Consider the following 16,254-nt stretch of genomic DNA (forward strand, 5'->3'; position numbering starts at 1 on the left):
TGTATCACAGTGTCAACCTGCACTTAATAAAAACTGTTATTTGAAAAAAAAGAAAATAACAATCAATTTATTATGAAAACAAAATGAAACAAAAATATTGTTCTCAAAGCCGGTTCACACTGGGGCGGCATGACTTCGTGGGCGACTCGGCAAGGCGTCCTGAAGACGACTTCAGATGCGACTTGCAAAATGACTTCTGTATAGAAGTCAATGCAAGTCGCCCCGAGTCGCCCCCAAAGTTGTACAAGAACCTTTTTCTAAGTCGGAGCGACTTGCGTCTCTCCTATTAGAACGGTTCTATTGACTAGAATGGGACGCGACTGGTCAGGCGGCTGAGTATGAGAGCCCAGCTGCAGAAAGCAAGGTGGGGAGGGTGTCCAAAATGGTGACTGCATGCATAACCAGCCCAGGGAACAACCAATGCATGGAGCATAAAACCATGCTAGGATGATGATGAAAATGAGGAGTGAACAATAAGTAAAAATCTGCCCGAATCTGAAAATAACAATAATCTGTATGTATGTGTATATATATATATATGTAAATATTATTATGAAAAGTTATACAAAGTATAAAGTTATATTATATATAAAGTCATATAAGGATGAAAAGTCCATAACATACTGTCCAGTAACACCACATACATAAAGACATCCGCCAAACAAGTTGCCGAAGAAGTGGCATTTAAAGGACCTCCTTCCCACTGTATGGTATTTTGTACTTTTTTTGTGTGTGTGTTATATGTCTCCCATGGCAGTGCCCAGTTCCATGTGCCCATTCTTTACAATAATTTGCCTATTAGCCCCAAAAATGTCTAGAGTTTAATAACAAAATTTGCCCCCATAGACTTTAATAGACTTCCCCACTAGGAACGAACCAGACTTCGAACAACCTTTGGCAAATGGAACCTGGGGAGGTTAGCCCATTACTATCAAGGCCCATTTGATTTATTTGCTGAGGTTAGTCTGTGATGAAAGTTATCTTGTGACATGGCCAGAGGGGTGGGTGATCATAATGTGCACTTGTGTTCTCTTACATACCCGTGGAGCATGTTATGTTCTTTCTGTGTACAGTACAGTGTAGCAGTGGAAAGAAAGGAGTTAATAAGTTACAGTTTAAATCTTTGGATCATGTTTTACGTGTAGTAAAATCCCTGTATACATACTCTTGGAAAATAATGTATTTTGTATGGATGTTCCGTAAATGACATAGCTGAAAACATTTGTCTGTAACACATAATCCAGGAGATTTTCCAAACTGCTTTGTGATGTTTCCTTATTCTAATACAAATGTCACCAATGACAAAAGTATTTAAAAAAAGGAATTGAACTGCAACAGTTAATCTGATTTAGCTCAACTATCATAGAGCTTGATGACAGACTTTGTATTAGATACCAAATATAAACATGATTTACTTGGGTTTAATCACGCATGATTGCCCTCTTTATTATATACCAGTTATAAATCAAACAGAAACAGTTATTTCAATCATTTAAAATGTTCTCAAATCAGTCAAAGTTGGAATTTACTATTGAGAAACATGTTATGCAAGTGTAGCGCTACCCTCGTAAGGGCCGCTGATAGAATCTGTCCCCACTGGTTTCCCCGACTCTGCAAGTCCTCCGACACCTCCGACAACCCTGGGTTCAGTCATTTTTACCGTTGACACCAATAACAAGAAACCTACACAGTACTAGTGAAGCAGTTCAGGTTTGTTTACTGTGATAAAAATGACGCATAGGGGGTTATTTACTAAAGGGAAATCCACTTTGCCCTACAAGTGCAAACTATAAGTGCAAAGTGCACTTGAAATTGCACTGAAAGTGCACTTGGACGTGCAGTCGTTGTAGATCCGAGGGGGACATAAAAGGAAGATAGAAAACAGCATTTTAGCTTGCACATGATTGGATGATAAAATCAGCAGAGCTTCCCCTCGTTTCAGATCTACCCCTCAGATTTACAGCGACTGCACTTCCAAGTGCACTTTCAGTGCAATTTCAAGTGCACTTTGCACTTGTAGTTTGCACTTGTAGTGCAAAGTGGATTTGCCTGTAGTAAATAACCCCCATAGTAGTGCACAACATAACACTTATAGGTAATGAAGAAATTTTATCTGAACAATATAACACTAATATGAAATGCTGTTTTGCAGTTTAGAGATTTAGGCTAGCAAGGTAAAGTGGGCTCCTCCCCCCATCAGATAACCCCCTAGGAGAAGCGCTCTCCCGGGGGGGGGGTTATTTTGCAGGTGCACTCCTGAGTTTAGCATTTGCGTCCACAGACACGAATGCCGGACTCGGCCCCGCTCATTGACGGACGTGTCATTGGATTTGATTTACAGCAGCGGGAGCCAATGGCTGCGCTGCTATCAATCTAGTGTGCCCTCGGAGGAGATGAAGGGGCTCAGGTAAGTAAAACAGGGGGGCTGGGGACTGCCAGGTGTTTTTTTAACCTTAATGCATAGGATGCATTAAGGTGAAAAAAACACGAGCCTTTACCACCCCTTTAAAAGAACTGTCAAGTCACTACCCTTTATCTCCTCCGCCCAAAGGCACTTAACATCAAACAATTGACAAACATTAGCAAACTGTTTGTCAGAGGACTAACATGGCCAGCCGCCGAGTGGCGCTTCGGCGCATGCCCGTGTGTGGTTCGGCGGGACGCCGCGTGCACGGGCACATGCACGCGTGCACCCACACGCACCAATCTGAGTTCTTACCTGCCTACTTAAACCAGCCCCAGTCTCATAACGGGTTGCTGGTTTGTTGTCAGCTCCTGCCTATTGAAACTTCCTGTACCTGTGCCTGAACTCATTTTGACCCGGATTGACCTGACGACTCTGCTCTCTCTCCTGAATCTGACCCCCCAATACAAATTCAGTTGTGGATTATTGGGACTTTATCCTTAATTTACAATTGTTTGTGGATTATCACGTTTACTTATTTATGCATAATTTTTTTAGATTGTGCATATTTATACAATTTTATATGCTTACTTTTTGAATGTTGCTCTTTATTCACAATTGTTTTGCACATATATGTTGTTTATTTTCCTGAATCTATCACATTGTATTTTGGGTATTATCAATATTAATTTTTTAGCGCCGTACCTCATATTTAAACACTTTTCCAATTTTGTATCTACAATTTCTTGGTACTGGCAGCAATTTTTTCAAACACTTTGTTTGGTTTAGCGCAGTATTTTTTTCCAAAATATTTTTTTTTCCTATCTTTAAACTGAATAGCCAGCATTAATATTACTTTCGGAGGAAATCTCAGGGTACAGAGATGGACAGGGAACCCACACACACTCCTCCTGGCCAGATTTCAGGACCCAAAACACCATGGATTTAATATGATGACAACCAACTCAATTGCCTTGTAGTCACCATAGCCTTGGCAGCAGATATATGACATACAAACCCACAAACATCTGGGGCTGTTAGCACAGTTACTAAAAAATAAAAATAAATGACCTATCCAGGTTAATCTCTGGATAGCTATGATTCTCCACAATTGCCAAAAAATTCAAAGGTCACTTCCTTGCAACCATGGCAATGATAGCAACACTGGGGGAGTTCTGTACACTGACTGTGTTAATATTATTTCAAGGATAATGTGTTTGAGACGAGGATACAAGGATAATACTATTCTTAATACAACCATACTATGCAAACTACTCATGTCCCAGTTTTCTAAATATTTGCATTATTTGGGTGCCAATTGCAGAGACATAACGACAACCATACTACAGCCCATTTCACAGTGCCTTTTGTTAGGACTATCTGTATATAATTTACAATTCTGGCAGAGACAATCCTCCAATGAATGGTATGGAGGCATTAGCAATGTATTACTATTATAGTCTTTAGAGTCACATGGCCCCTGGCCAGTATATAAATAATGAAAACACATCTTTTCAGCACTCGCCATAGACCAATAGAGACAACACCAACAATGGTAAGTCTAATTTGATATCTGATAATATAAAAGGCAGTATCACATGATTTAATTGAGGGTTTTCAAGAAGTGTTTGGCCATTTCAAAAACAGGTACACCAGGACCACCATTAATACATAGCAGTATATAAAGCTTCCCTAAAATATACGTGGACTTAGAACGAAGAAGACTCTTGTGGACTTTCACAACCCCATAAAACGTGATTAGGAGCTCATTTGTACTTTGGCAGCATGTTTGCACAAAAGCCTAAAAAGTACAAAACAATATATATTTAAAGCATTAGAAATAAATGAAAACCACAAGCATTTTTATACAGTGCAAAATTAAAATTTGGCACCTAATCTTTACATTTCAATATAAGATATACTTTGTGGAGATATTTAAAGTGCATGCAAAGCCAAAACATGTTTTTCATTTTGGATCTAATGTGGACAGGTTAGGGTGCATTCACACAACGATTTTATCATCCTACTTGTTCTCACGATTTTTAGTTTTTAAATCGTACAAATCTGTATGGCAAAACGTATCCATTCACTTCCATTCATTAATGTAGGTCCCCAAGTGCATCCGATTTGATCCGCATCAGATTTGATACGATTTAAAATCGCATCAAAAATCATGTTTGACCACGATTTTTGGTCCTGATTTGAAATCGTATTAAAATCGTGTCCAATTTTTTTTTTATTGTGGTCAATCTTAATCGGATGACTGTGCGTTTTTATCCGATAAATCGTACCTGATTTTTTATTACGCATGCGCACTAGACACTGGAACGAGCTAGAAACAAGCTTTATTGTACAAAACAAACAAAAAAAGACATTATTTACAATCAGGATCCGATTTTTTAGTGAAAATCGGATGGAAAATACGACATACGATTACATACGATTTTGTCATATACGATTCCATCCGATTTAACGGTCCGATTATCGGATGTAAAAATCGCGATGTGAACCTAGCCTTAGAACTCCCTGCGGAAGGGATTCACCCTAATTAATGGTCCTGATGACCATTGTCTCTGATACAGAAAGTGATGGGAAATTCAATTTTTTGAGCTGTCACAGGAACATAAGGCGAGAGGCAATTGCAAATTGTTCTGGTGACAACTTTCAAAAAGGGGATTTCCTCTTGGTTTAGGAGGATCTATTCTTACTTTCTGCTGTGTCTGTGGGACTGTAGGTGATGGGAAATTACCTTGATGGGACAGAAAGAAAACACACACAGTGGTGTCTTGACCATTTCCTACCATATATGAAATATCACAGTAGGCTCATTATTAATGGGAATTTTTCGGTTCATGAGTAGGGATGGAATGATTATACTTTTAAATTACATAGAGTGCATTTTGATTTGGTTAAAAATTATTTAAAGGCTAAGCACAATTTTATAAAACAAAGCTTCTTTCTCCTTAGTCAGAAAAAAAACTCTGCCCTCAGAGGCCTTTAAGTGTTTTACCCTCCCTGGTGAATAATTGGTCAGTCTCACCAAGGAGGGAAAGTGGACCTGTGGAGCTTTCTGCTTATAACATCCAATTATCCTGTAAAATTCATTTTGGATTTAACTGAAATATGCACTTTTAGGCTTGATTTGAACTTTTGCAATCTTGGTAATGTTCTTAAAACCTACATTTGAAATAGTTTTTTATACATTTTTGTATTTTTCTGTTTCTTTGTTGCCCTGTATTTAAATATACGGTGTTTCGAACTGTACAATGTCTGAGGAAGAGACCTAATAAGTCTTGAAAGATTGTAACTTAAGTTAAAGTTAGATAAGTTAGATAATAAAGGGTATAACTTAAACTCCAAATTTATGACAAATCTCTGACTCTAATCTTCTTTTGCAGTGAAATCTGTGAAAACTCTACTATATGTTTGTTCCATGTTCCCAGTGACACAACATACCAAAAAAAATACATATATTTCTTTTTTTTAGATGTTTCTAAGGGGAAGGTGTCATAGCTGATTTATTTTTGGACAGTCTTACTGTGTCTTTGTACCCACACAGAGTATGCTATACCTCATTAACATACAATGCAGGAGGGCGATTTCTAAGGGGCAGATCCACAAAGATCTGCACCGGCGCAGCGTATCTGAGATATGCTACGCCGCCGTAACTTACTTGGCTTTGATTTGAATCCTGAAAGAATTTGCGCCCTATGTTACGGCGGCATAGTGTATCTCTTGCGGCGAGTAGGGGGCGTGTTTCATCTAAATGAAGCGCGTCCCCGCGCCGAACGAACTGCACATGCCCCGTCCGTCAAAACTCCCAGGGTGCATTGCTCCAAATGACGTCGCAAGGACGTCATTGTTTTCGACGTGAACGTAAATGGTGTCCAGCCCCATTCACGGACGACTTACGCAAACAACGTAAAATTTTCAAAATTTTACGCGGGAACTACAGCCATACTTAACAATGAGTACGCCACCAGATAGAAGCTTTAACTATATGCCGGAAAAAGCCGAACGGAAACGACGTAACAAAATGCGACGACCGCTTGTACGTTCGTGGATCGACGGAAATAGCTAATTTGCATATTCGACGCGGATTACGACGGGAACGCCACCTAGGGGACGCTAAAAAATTGCATCTAAGATCCGAAGGCGTACGAAGACGTACGCCTGTCGGATCTAGCCCAGATGCCGTCCTATCTTGTTTTGAGAAATCAAAACAAAGATACGACGCAGGAATTTTGAAATTACGCCCGCGTATCAATAGATACGTCAGCGTACTTTCTTTGTGGATCTGCCCCTAAGTGTTTAACTCTTTTTACAACAGACTGTTCAAATCTAGTTTACAGCTGATAATGAACTACAAACACCGTGCAGAGAGGGTTAATTATGTTAAACATTAACCCTTAAAAAAAATTATGCTTAACAATACTCCACAGCCCTCTCCTAATCATTACAGAACAGGGAGAGCATGTAAGGAATTTTAAGTGAAAAGCATTTAAAAAGGTAACCAGAAATAAAAATATATATGTATGTATGTATGTATGTATGTATGTATGTATGTATGTATGTATGTATGTATGTGTGTGTGTGTGTGTGTGTGTGTGTGTGTGTGTGTGTTATGTTAATGGGAACATTTAACAAATATAAACTAGGTGTTATCCCAATTTGGCTGAAAAAGGGGAAATACACTTTATGGGTCCGTTCACACCCGATACGTTGGCATATGTTTTTCAACCCAGGCCAATTCAAGGACCTGGAAAAATTAAAGCATGTGGATGGGAACAGCTCACACTAGTGTGTTGCGCTGATATGCAAAGATATTTAAAAAAAAAGCTCTACTTTTTATATTTTCGCAATGCAAGGCAACAAAAGATAAAATACATAGATCAATGCATAGGAAAAACAGCAGGCCAGAATAAGTTTGACTTTTCTGCCATGTCATAGCCATACCCTTTGCATGTTTCAAATGAGAAGTAAAGTGCATGTTAAAATACAATGCACCGCAACACAGCATGCCAGCTTGTGTCAATGCACTTGAATGTACCTGTGTTCAATGCATACGTTGCGGTAGAACGGATCCTAAAGGTATCTAATCAGTATATTATCTATGGGTGATGCTAATAATCTTGAGACAAGGCTATAGCTTTAACAAATGTCTTGATGTTTACAGGATTACCTTCTACCTGCCCTCCTTGTAATGGGCATGGTCTCTCTGTGTGGCGCACAGTGTAATACAGAGCATTGTACAAAAGTCCTCCGTGATCCTCATAAGCATACTTTATATGTGACACGTGGTAAGTTGAGCAATAACCTCTGTAGTAGTTAGTAGAAACCGAAATAACACAAACCCATGATAACTCACATGGAGCCAAAAGTATTTCACATTCTCTTTGCTTATCAGTAACTTGCAGTCAGCCCATGGTTTCAGCCACTGTAGTAAGTGATGAGACTGAAGTCTTTTTTTCTTTTACTGGAATATAAGAAGCAGGGTTATAATAGGAAAATATTACCCCGGACTGGATTTACATGTCAGTAACCAATAAAGTGAGAAAAATCTGATGCTTTAACCACTTGACCTCCAGAAGATTTTACCCCTCTTCATGAGCAGGTCATTTTTGCTATTCAGCAATGTGCTGAATAGCAAAGACCAAAAAACAATATTTTTTACTTTCTGTCATAAAACATATCCAATAAATTCAAACGTTTGCATTAAATGTAGGCCAGAATTTATTGTGCTACATGTCTTTAGCAAAAAAAAAATTCATATATTTTTGGAGACACTTATAGTGTGATTGTGATAGTGTGGCAGGCAATCAGGGACTGACACAGGCTGGGAGGGAAAATAATTGATTTTAACTGATACTATCTGACGTTGCTAGTGGCACTAATACAGTAATCTGTGATTATACTGTATGCTGCCACTGTACTAATGACACTGGCTGGGTAACAGGGGTGATCAGGAGGGCAATCAAGGGGTTAACTGTGTGCCTAACAAGTTTATGTGTGGTCATTTTACTCGCAGACTGACTGGCTTTTCTTCCTGATTTCAGCTATGAATGGTAAGTGAAATCAGAGAAAAAAACTGTCAGATGTGGGTTGTGTGTTTACTAACATACACAGATGTTTGCATATACACTCACCGGCAACTTTATTAGGTACACCTTGCCGCAGGGGTACTGTTAGGCCGCGTACACACGATCGGTTAAACCGATGAGAACGGTCTGATGGACCATTTTCATCGGTCCAAACTGATCATGTGTGGGCGCCATCGGTTATTTATCCATCCGTTAAAAAAAAGCCAACTTGTTTTAAATTTAACCGATGGATTCCTAACCGATAGAAAAAAAAACGATTGTTAGTAGGCACAACCATCGGTTAAAAATCCACGCATGCTCAGAATCAAGTCGACGCATGCTTGGAAGCATTGAACTTTGTTTTTTTCAGCACGTTGTGTGTTTTACGTGACCGCGTTCTGACACGATCGTTTTTTTAACCGATGGTGTGTAGGCACGACTGACCATCAGTCAGCTTCATCGGTTAACCGATAAAAACGGTCCATCAGACCGTTCTCATCGGATGGACCGATCGTGTGTACAGGGCTTTAGTGTGGCAACGAGACACGCGGCGGGGGGTACTGTGAGTGTGCAAACAAAACCCGTGGGGTGGGGGGGGTGCTATTGGTGTCCCAAGCCCTAGTGAGTGAGGGGGGATGGGCAGTGCTATCAGTACTACCTGCCATATCTGTCGTGCTGATCTATATACCCAATCTATAATGCTGATCTATATACCGTATCTGTAATGATGAACTATATACTGTATCTGTAATGCTGAGCTATATACCCTATCTGTAATGCTAATCTATATACCGTAGCTGTAATACTGATCTATATACCCTATCTGTAATGCTGATCTATAACCTGTATCTGTAATGCTGATTTATTTACCGTATCTGGAATGCTGATCTTTATTCCGTATCTGTAATGCTGACCTATATACCCTGATCTGTGATGCTGACCTATATACTCTCTCATGTCATTCTGGGGCTGTATACTCTGTCTTGTGATTCTGAGGCTGTATACTCTGTCTTGTGATGCTAAGCTGTATTCTCCTGACACTTTGGGTGGAAGCAAGTGGAATACAGGGGACGGAGTGGGTGGATTCTATAAGGGGTGGGGCTTATGAGAAGTAGGGGAGTCAACAAGGAGGAAGAGCGGGGTCTGGTGCCCCCCTTCCTAAAACTTCACCAGCTGCCACTGCTGAGGATGGTAGGCCGATGAAAACTGCAGTAATATTTCCAAGGATTTACAAAGAGCTCTCCAGAATTTGTAAGTAAACTGAACCCCACAGGCGGAAACTATACTTGTAGGCATCCCGTGGCGGCTAAAGATTTCACTAATGAAGACTGGCACCAATTCTGCTGCCAAAGGCTGTAAGGGGAAAGTTGCAAAGTGTGCCCTTTTGCAAAACTGGTCCACCACAACCCACACTACAGTACAGCCCTTGGACGGAGAAAGGCATATATACAGGTGTGGGCGGCTGACATATATACAGGTGGGGCTGGCATATATTAAGATGTGAGGGGGGCTGGCATATATACAGATTTGGGGGGCTGACATATATACAGGTGTGGGGGCTGACATATATACAGGTGTGAGGGGGCTGGCATATATACAGGTTTGGGGGGCCGGCATAAATGCAGGTGTGGGGGACTGGCATAAATTCAGGTTTGTGTGTGGGGGGGCTGGCATTTATACAGTTGTGAGAGGGGGCTGGCATATATACAGGTGTGGGGGGGCTGACATATATACAGGTGTGGGGGGCTGACATATATACAGGTGTGAGGGGGGCTGACATATATACAGGTGGGGGGGATGGGGCTGGCATATATACAGCTGTAAGGGGGGCTGGCATATATACAGAAGTAGGGGGCTGACATATATACAGGTGTGAGGGCGGCTGGCATATATACAGATGTGTGGGGGGCTGACATATTTACAGGTGTGAGGGGGGCTGGCATATATAGAGGTGTGGGGGCTGGCATATATAGAGGTGTGGGGGTGCGGACATATATACACGTGTGAGAGGGGGCTGGCATATATACAGGTGTGGGGGGGCTGGCATATATACAGGTGGGAGGGGGACTGGCATATATACGGGTGTGGGGGGGTTGACATATATACAGGTGTGAGAGGGGGCTGGCATATATACAGTTGTGAGTGGACTGGCACTTATACAGGTATGTGTGGGGGAGGTCTGTCATAAATACAGGTTGAAGTGATCGCAAACGGTACTCCAAGTACCTGACAGACCATCCTAGGGTTAATAGTGCAATTTACCAGAAGACCCCTGGCCGTGAAATATTTTGTACACTGAAGTGGCCGAGCATGCCCTGGGCATATTACAACACAGGTGAGGGGGGCTAGCATATATACAGGTGTGGGGGGGCTGACATATATACAGGTGTGGGGGCTGGCATACTGTATATACAGGTGTGAGGGGCCTGGCATATATACAGGATTGAGGGGGGGCTGACATATATACAGGATTGAGGGGGGGCTGAGTGCGTACAGGTGAGGTGGCCGGTGTGTGGATTCAGTGGGATGGCCCGCGGGCAAGCCCTGAACAATGTTGGTGGATAGGCTCGGGGGGCCCAGGCCTAAAGCTGTGAAAGGGGCCTAATAATTTCTCAAGGGGGGCCTGAAAGGAGTGTCCAGAGTCCAGGATTACACCTAGCACCCTGACATATGGGGACAGGGTAATAGTTGCCCCATCGATCTTGACAGAGAAGGGGAGGGGCACATGGGGGAGGCAGAGAAGGGTTGACGGGGACTAAATAGGTCTGGTTGGCAATGTAGCAGGAATTGTATTTTTTTTAGGGCAGCTTTATATTGGTTGAAATAATTCTGAAATTTAAGCCTGGTAAGCACTACTAGTTTCTTTTTCTTTCGTTCAAAGAGGAAAAATAAAATCAGTCTGCAAACTTTCAACACAGATTTGGCAATTTTGTGTAAACAGCAAAACATAATGCAAAGAATTTTGTGCTTCATGGTCACAAAACAAAAAACATGTTCACAAATTTATGTGAACGATGGAGCTGATTTTTTAATTTCAAAATGTCACTGTACTGAGGTTTCCAGCTTGAGGAGCTAATTATTAGAATGGACTTCAAATGATCATCTGATAAATTTGCTCGATATTTGGACTTGACATACTTCATTTTTGAAAATGTTTGTTCACACAGGTATGTTGTACCAAAAACTGACACAAGTCTACGAGCAAATTGCTTCAAATTTGCAAACTGCTCAGGCTGCAGATTTATAAAATTGGATCAAATTTCCTTCTTTATATTTGTCTTTCAGCATGTCATCTGATTGTAGGTCAATAATTTCCAATTGAAACTGACTTGGGAGTGTTTTAACATTGCAGTGGATTTTGAAACAGTTTTATATCAACTGCTCTACCATCAAGATCAAAAAATCACTCCTGAAATTGTTTTTGCAAGCCCTGAATGATTACAGTTGCAAATGAAGAAGGAAATTCTGTTTCGCTTTCTTCATGAAATTTTTCACAACATGGGAAATGAACCAAATTATGGTCTTTCACCTGTAATTCAAAAAGCATGAGTTTTGCCCTGAATGACTTGACATGCACATTCACCTTGCATTTTCAGATTCGGTTGATTCATATGGTCTGTCAAATCTGCAAAAAATGCCAATTTCCAAAGCCAGTCAGTGTTTGACAAAAGTGGGTCGGCTCGATTCTTTTCTGTTAGAAATGAAATAGTTTCTTCTCTGATCTGAAAGAAGCGTGATAGAACTGTTCCACAACTAAGCCATCAAACTGCTGTATAGTAAGTCAAGTCAATGTACTTTGAGTCCATTTCTTTTAGAAAAATCACGAAACTGGCAATGATTAAGCCCATGAGATTGAATAAAATTTACTAATGAAACAACAGGTTTCAGAACACAAGACATATCCGGATATTTTCCACACAATGCTTGCTGATGGGTAATGCAATGCAGGAACATGGGATTTGAGAATCCACCAACCTCGCAAGTTTTTGTTATTTGTCCAACAAAACCTTTCTTCGGGCCAGACATGTTTTATCTTCCATCAATTGTCACACATTGCAGTTTATTCCACTCCAGGTTGTATTCCGTCACAGTTTTTTGCAGTTCTTTGAAGATGTCTTCTCCAGTTAGTGCTGTGCATGCTATGCACTGATGCCAACTCTTGTGTGACATTAAATTCGCTGTCGACATGAATACTAAAAGTTGTGATGTATCACACACATCAGTTGACTCATCAAGTGCGAGGAAATACATCAGAATTTTTTTTGCTCTTTCAGCAATTTTATTAACTATATCGCTTCCTATATCATCAATTAGCTTTTTCTGGGCATAACTCTTCCACTGCTTCCATCATACACTCCTTGATAAGATCTCCATCAGTAAATGGTTTTCCTCTTTTAGCCAAGGCATAAGCTACTTTACAACTGGCCCGAGTTAAAGCTTCATTTTCATTTTGCGTAATTAGAGCTTTTTGGGAAAGCAAATTGTGTTGCATCGATTGAAATTTTTTCGAACGCTGTGGTCCTGTGAATTTGTAATAATTTTTTGTCTCATAGTGCCGAAGCAAATTGTACTCCTTCAAAACTGCAACAGTTTCATTGCATATTAGACACGAGGCTTTATCGCCTGCTTGTACAAAAAAGTACTTTATGTTCCATTGTTCATTAAACAGGCGGCATTCGCCGTCCACTTTTCTTTTCTTTTTTCCTTCCATAACTGAAGGAGATATCTGAACAAGGAAAATATTTGAGAGTTTACGCTTACATCATAGTCCTCATCATAGTCCCCCTTATGTCTGTGCTGTCCTCAAGATCCCCTTTATATCTGTATCTCAGACTTCCCCTCACAGCTGTTTCCCCATCAGAGTCATCCCATACAACTGCATCCCCAACAGAGTCTCCACCACATCTGTGTCCCCATCAGAGACTCTTCGCACATCTGTGTCCCCATCAGAGCCTTTGCAAACATCTGTGTCCCCCATCAGAGTATTATTGCACATTGTGTCCCCATCAGAGCCTTTCTGCACATCTGTGTCCTCCATCAGTCTCCTTGTACATTGTGTCCCCATCAGAGCCTGCCACACGTCTGTGTCCCCATCAGAGCCTTCCACACATCCGTGACCTCATCAGAGCAATCCCCCAATGCGATAATTCCAGCACTGGACTACCTCTCCACCAGGTCTCACCCAGCTCCCAGAAATAACAAACGACTATACAAATGAATGCAGACAGTTATACCATATATGTGAGTCTATATGCTCTTTGGCTCCCTCTAGCGGACAGTTCCACCGACACGTGTCCTGCTGTGTCAGCTCAAACAAACAAACTGAATTTACAAATGTTCCTTAAGGTTAAGGGTAATCTTCTGCTAGCTTTGGTTGGAGCACTTTGGTCATTTGTAATCCATCAGGGGATATGAAGATAAGAGAAAACAAACTCTCAAAGTATGTAGCGTGTTGGCAACAAAAGCGCTAATCCTCTCAATGCAATTACAGAAAAAGAGTCGCCCTTGGAACTTTAAATGAGGTTGTTACAGTTTGCCACTGAGTAACAAAAATAGTAACAGTATAAATGTTTATTAAAATTGATGTACATACATGAATAATACAGCATAATAGCTCAGCCAATGGATTTGCACATAATAAAGAGTTAATTAATATTGATACAAACGTTATACAATGCAGTATATACAAATGCACGCATCAGAAAACCCAGACGCACGTTTTGCGAGATCAATGCTCGCTCATCAGGGGTGGATGCGGATGGGATGTATCTACATAGATAAAGAGATGTGTCACAGTGGTAAATGCAAGAACAATGGCAGAATGAGCCAGAACAAAACAGCCCAATACTTACCAATGAACGAAACCAGTGTTTCCATTGTGGGGTTCAGCAATGGAAACACTGATTTCGTTCATTGGAGTGTCGATAAAGAACACTGCAACAAAGATCCCTCTTAAACTAGGCGAACCGATCTGGTAACTTTAGGCAAAGGCTTCTCGGGCCTAGGCACACTGGTAGCAGGCCTCAGCACAGGCTTCCTGCTGACTTGAAGATGGCGTCCCAAGAGGCCGGAAACCAAGCCTTCCCTCGCCTTAAATAGATTCTCCCAGCAGACTATTTGTGGTGCAATGCACTTCGGTAGCACAGTAGAACTGTGGGAATTATAGTCTATTTCCGATCCACAGTAATGGAGTCTCTGTCTCTCTGTACTACAATGTCCATCATGCATTTTTCCATAATAGCTAAACCAATCAAGTTGCAGCAATATAATAAAGGGACACTGGAGGGAGCTGAGTTCCTTTTAGTCACAAACTGTAGTCTATAATCTACGCTCCAAAGTAACACCTTGCTACACACTCCCCCCACTTAAAATCTTTGGCCCCCAAAGACGGCAGTAGTTTGTTACCTGTTACATGCTTTGTTCAGATACACGAGGAGAAAAGGAACCAGTTAGTGTAAACAAGAAATAGGACAATTCACATCTTCAAAGGAACTGGGCAGAGGAACTCCCCACCAGGCTATGGAGAGGAGGTTGCTCTGCCTACAGGCCACCTTAACTGGTATGGCACAACCAGACGTGCCAGGGGGTGAGCTAGGGCTGTCCTCCACCAAATGAGCGGTGTAAGGACCAGGCGTCTCAACTGTCCTTTTTGAAGTAAGTATGGCTTCTTCAGAGCATTCACCCAATTGATTGTAAGTCAGTCTCTTGGGAGGGTGAATGACTCTTCTCTCTCTCTGCTCCTTAGGTGTCAACTGTCAAAGTCTCAGAAGTACTAGACTTTGTTTCCTCCATAACTTGTTCTCTTTGTTCAGGCACACTGGACTCTATTCCTTCTGAAGCATCCAGTTCTCCTTCTGGAAGGGATGAGGCCTCTCCAGAGTCCTCCATTATCAGGGAAATCAGATCGTCCTCCAGCTCCTCGGAGAGCATACTGTGGGGCACAAACTCAGGGGCCTCTGGTCAGAGGATTCCAATGTCAGCCACTTCAGGTGGGGATAGAGGAGGGGTCGTATGTCCTGGTAGTTGAGGTGACCAAAGCCAATCTGATTCCATCTCTTCATCCTCAGAGTCCTCATTTTCCACATCTTGAGGTACTGACTGAGACCTAGTGACTGGTCGAGACCCTTGAGAGGTTGAGGGGGTCATCTGCAAATCTAATATGGGAGGCAAACAAACTGCCTCTGAGAGGGGCAGTAGATGATTTTGATGCCAAGTCTTTAGTGGGCCTACACTCCCTTCTGGCCTAATCTGATACACTGGTAGTCCTGGTAATTGCTTGCAGATGACACATGGCTGTGACTTCCAGCGGTCAGCCAACGTGTGTTTTCCGGGGACACCGAGATTTCTTAGCAGCACTCTGTCCCCTGGCTGTAAATCCTGTACTCTAACCTTGAGAGCAAAGCTCTTCTTGTTTCTCAGCCCTCTTTGGTCTGAAGTAGCCTGGGCCTTCTCATAAGCTGTCTTCAAACTCTTTCGTAGGCGATCTACATACCCCTTGTGGGAAGTTGCTGAGGTATGATCAAGAGATATGCCAAAGGCCAGGTCCACTGGTAGTCGAGCTTCCCGTCCAAACATTAAACAGTAGGGAGAGTATCCTGTAGCATCATTTGCAGTATTGTTGTAGGCATGTACAATGGCAGCTACATGTTTGCTTCAGTGTTGCTTCTTCTTTGAGCTTAGAGTTCCCAGCATGTCAAGGAGAGTTTGGTTGAAACGTTCAGGTTGAGCATCCCCCTGTGGGTGGTATGGGGTGGTTCTGGACTTTTTGAT

The 16,254-nt window shown here is 41.6% G+C and overlaps 1 protein-coding gene across 1 annotated transcript in view; it reads left to right on the top strand.

Annotated features, from left to right (window-relative positions):
* Window positions 1–3,842: 3,842 nt before the first annotated feature.
* LOC120947182 (beta-microseminoprotein E1-like) overlaps window positions 3,843–16,254 on the top strand; it is a 31,909-nt gene continuing 19,497 nt past the window's right edge. Inside the window, exons 1-2 of the mRNA XM_040362284.1 lie at window positions 3,843–3,959; window positions 7,581–7,704. Of these exons, the coding sequence (XP_040218218.1) occupies window positions 3,903–3,959; window positions 7,581–7,704 (181 nt within the window). The 5' untranslated portion in view covers window positions 3,843–3,902. The remainder of the gene's footprint in view (window positions 3,960–7,580; window positions 7,705–16,254) is intronic.

This window comes from Rana temporaria, chromosome 8 (assembly GCF_905171775.1).
Source record: "Rana temporaria chromosome 8, aRanTem1.1, whole genome shotgun sequence".
NCBI lineage: Eukaryota > Metazoa > Chordata > Amphibia > Anura > Ranidae > Rana > Rana temporaria.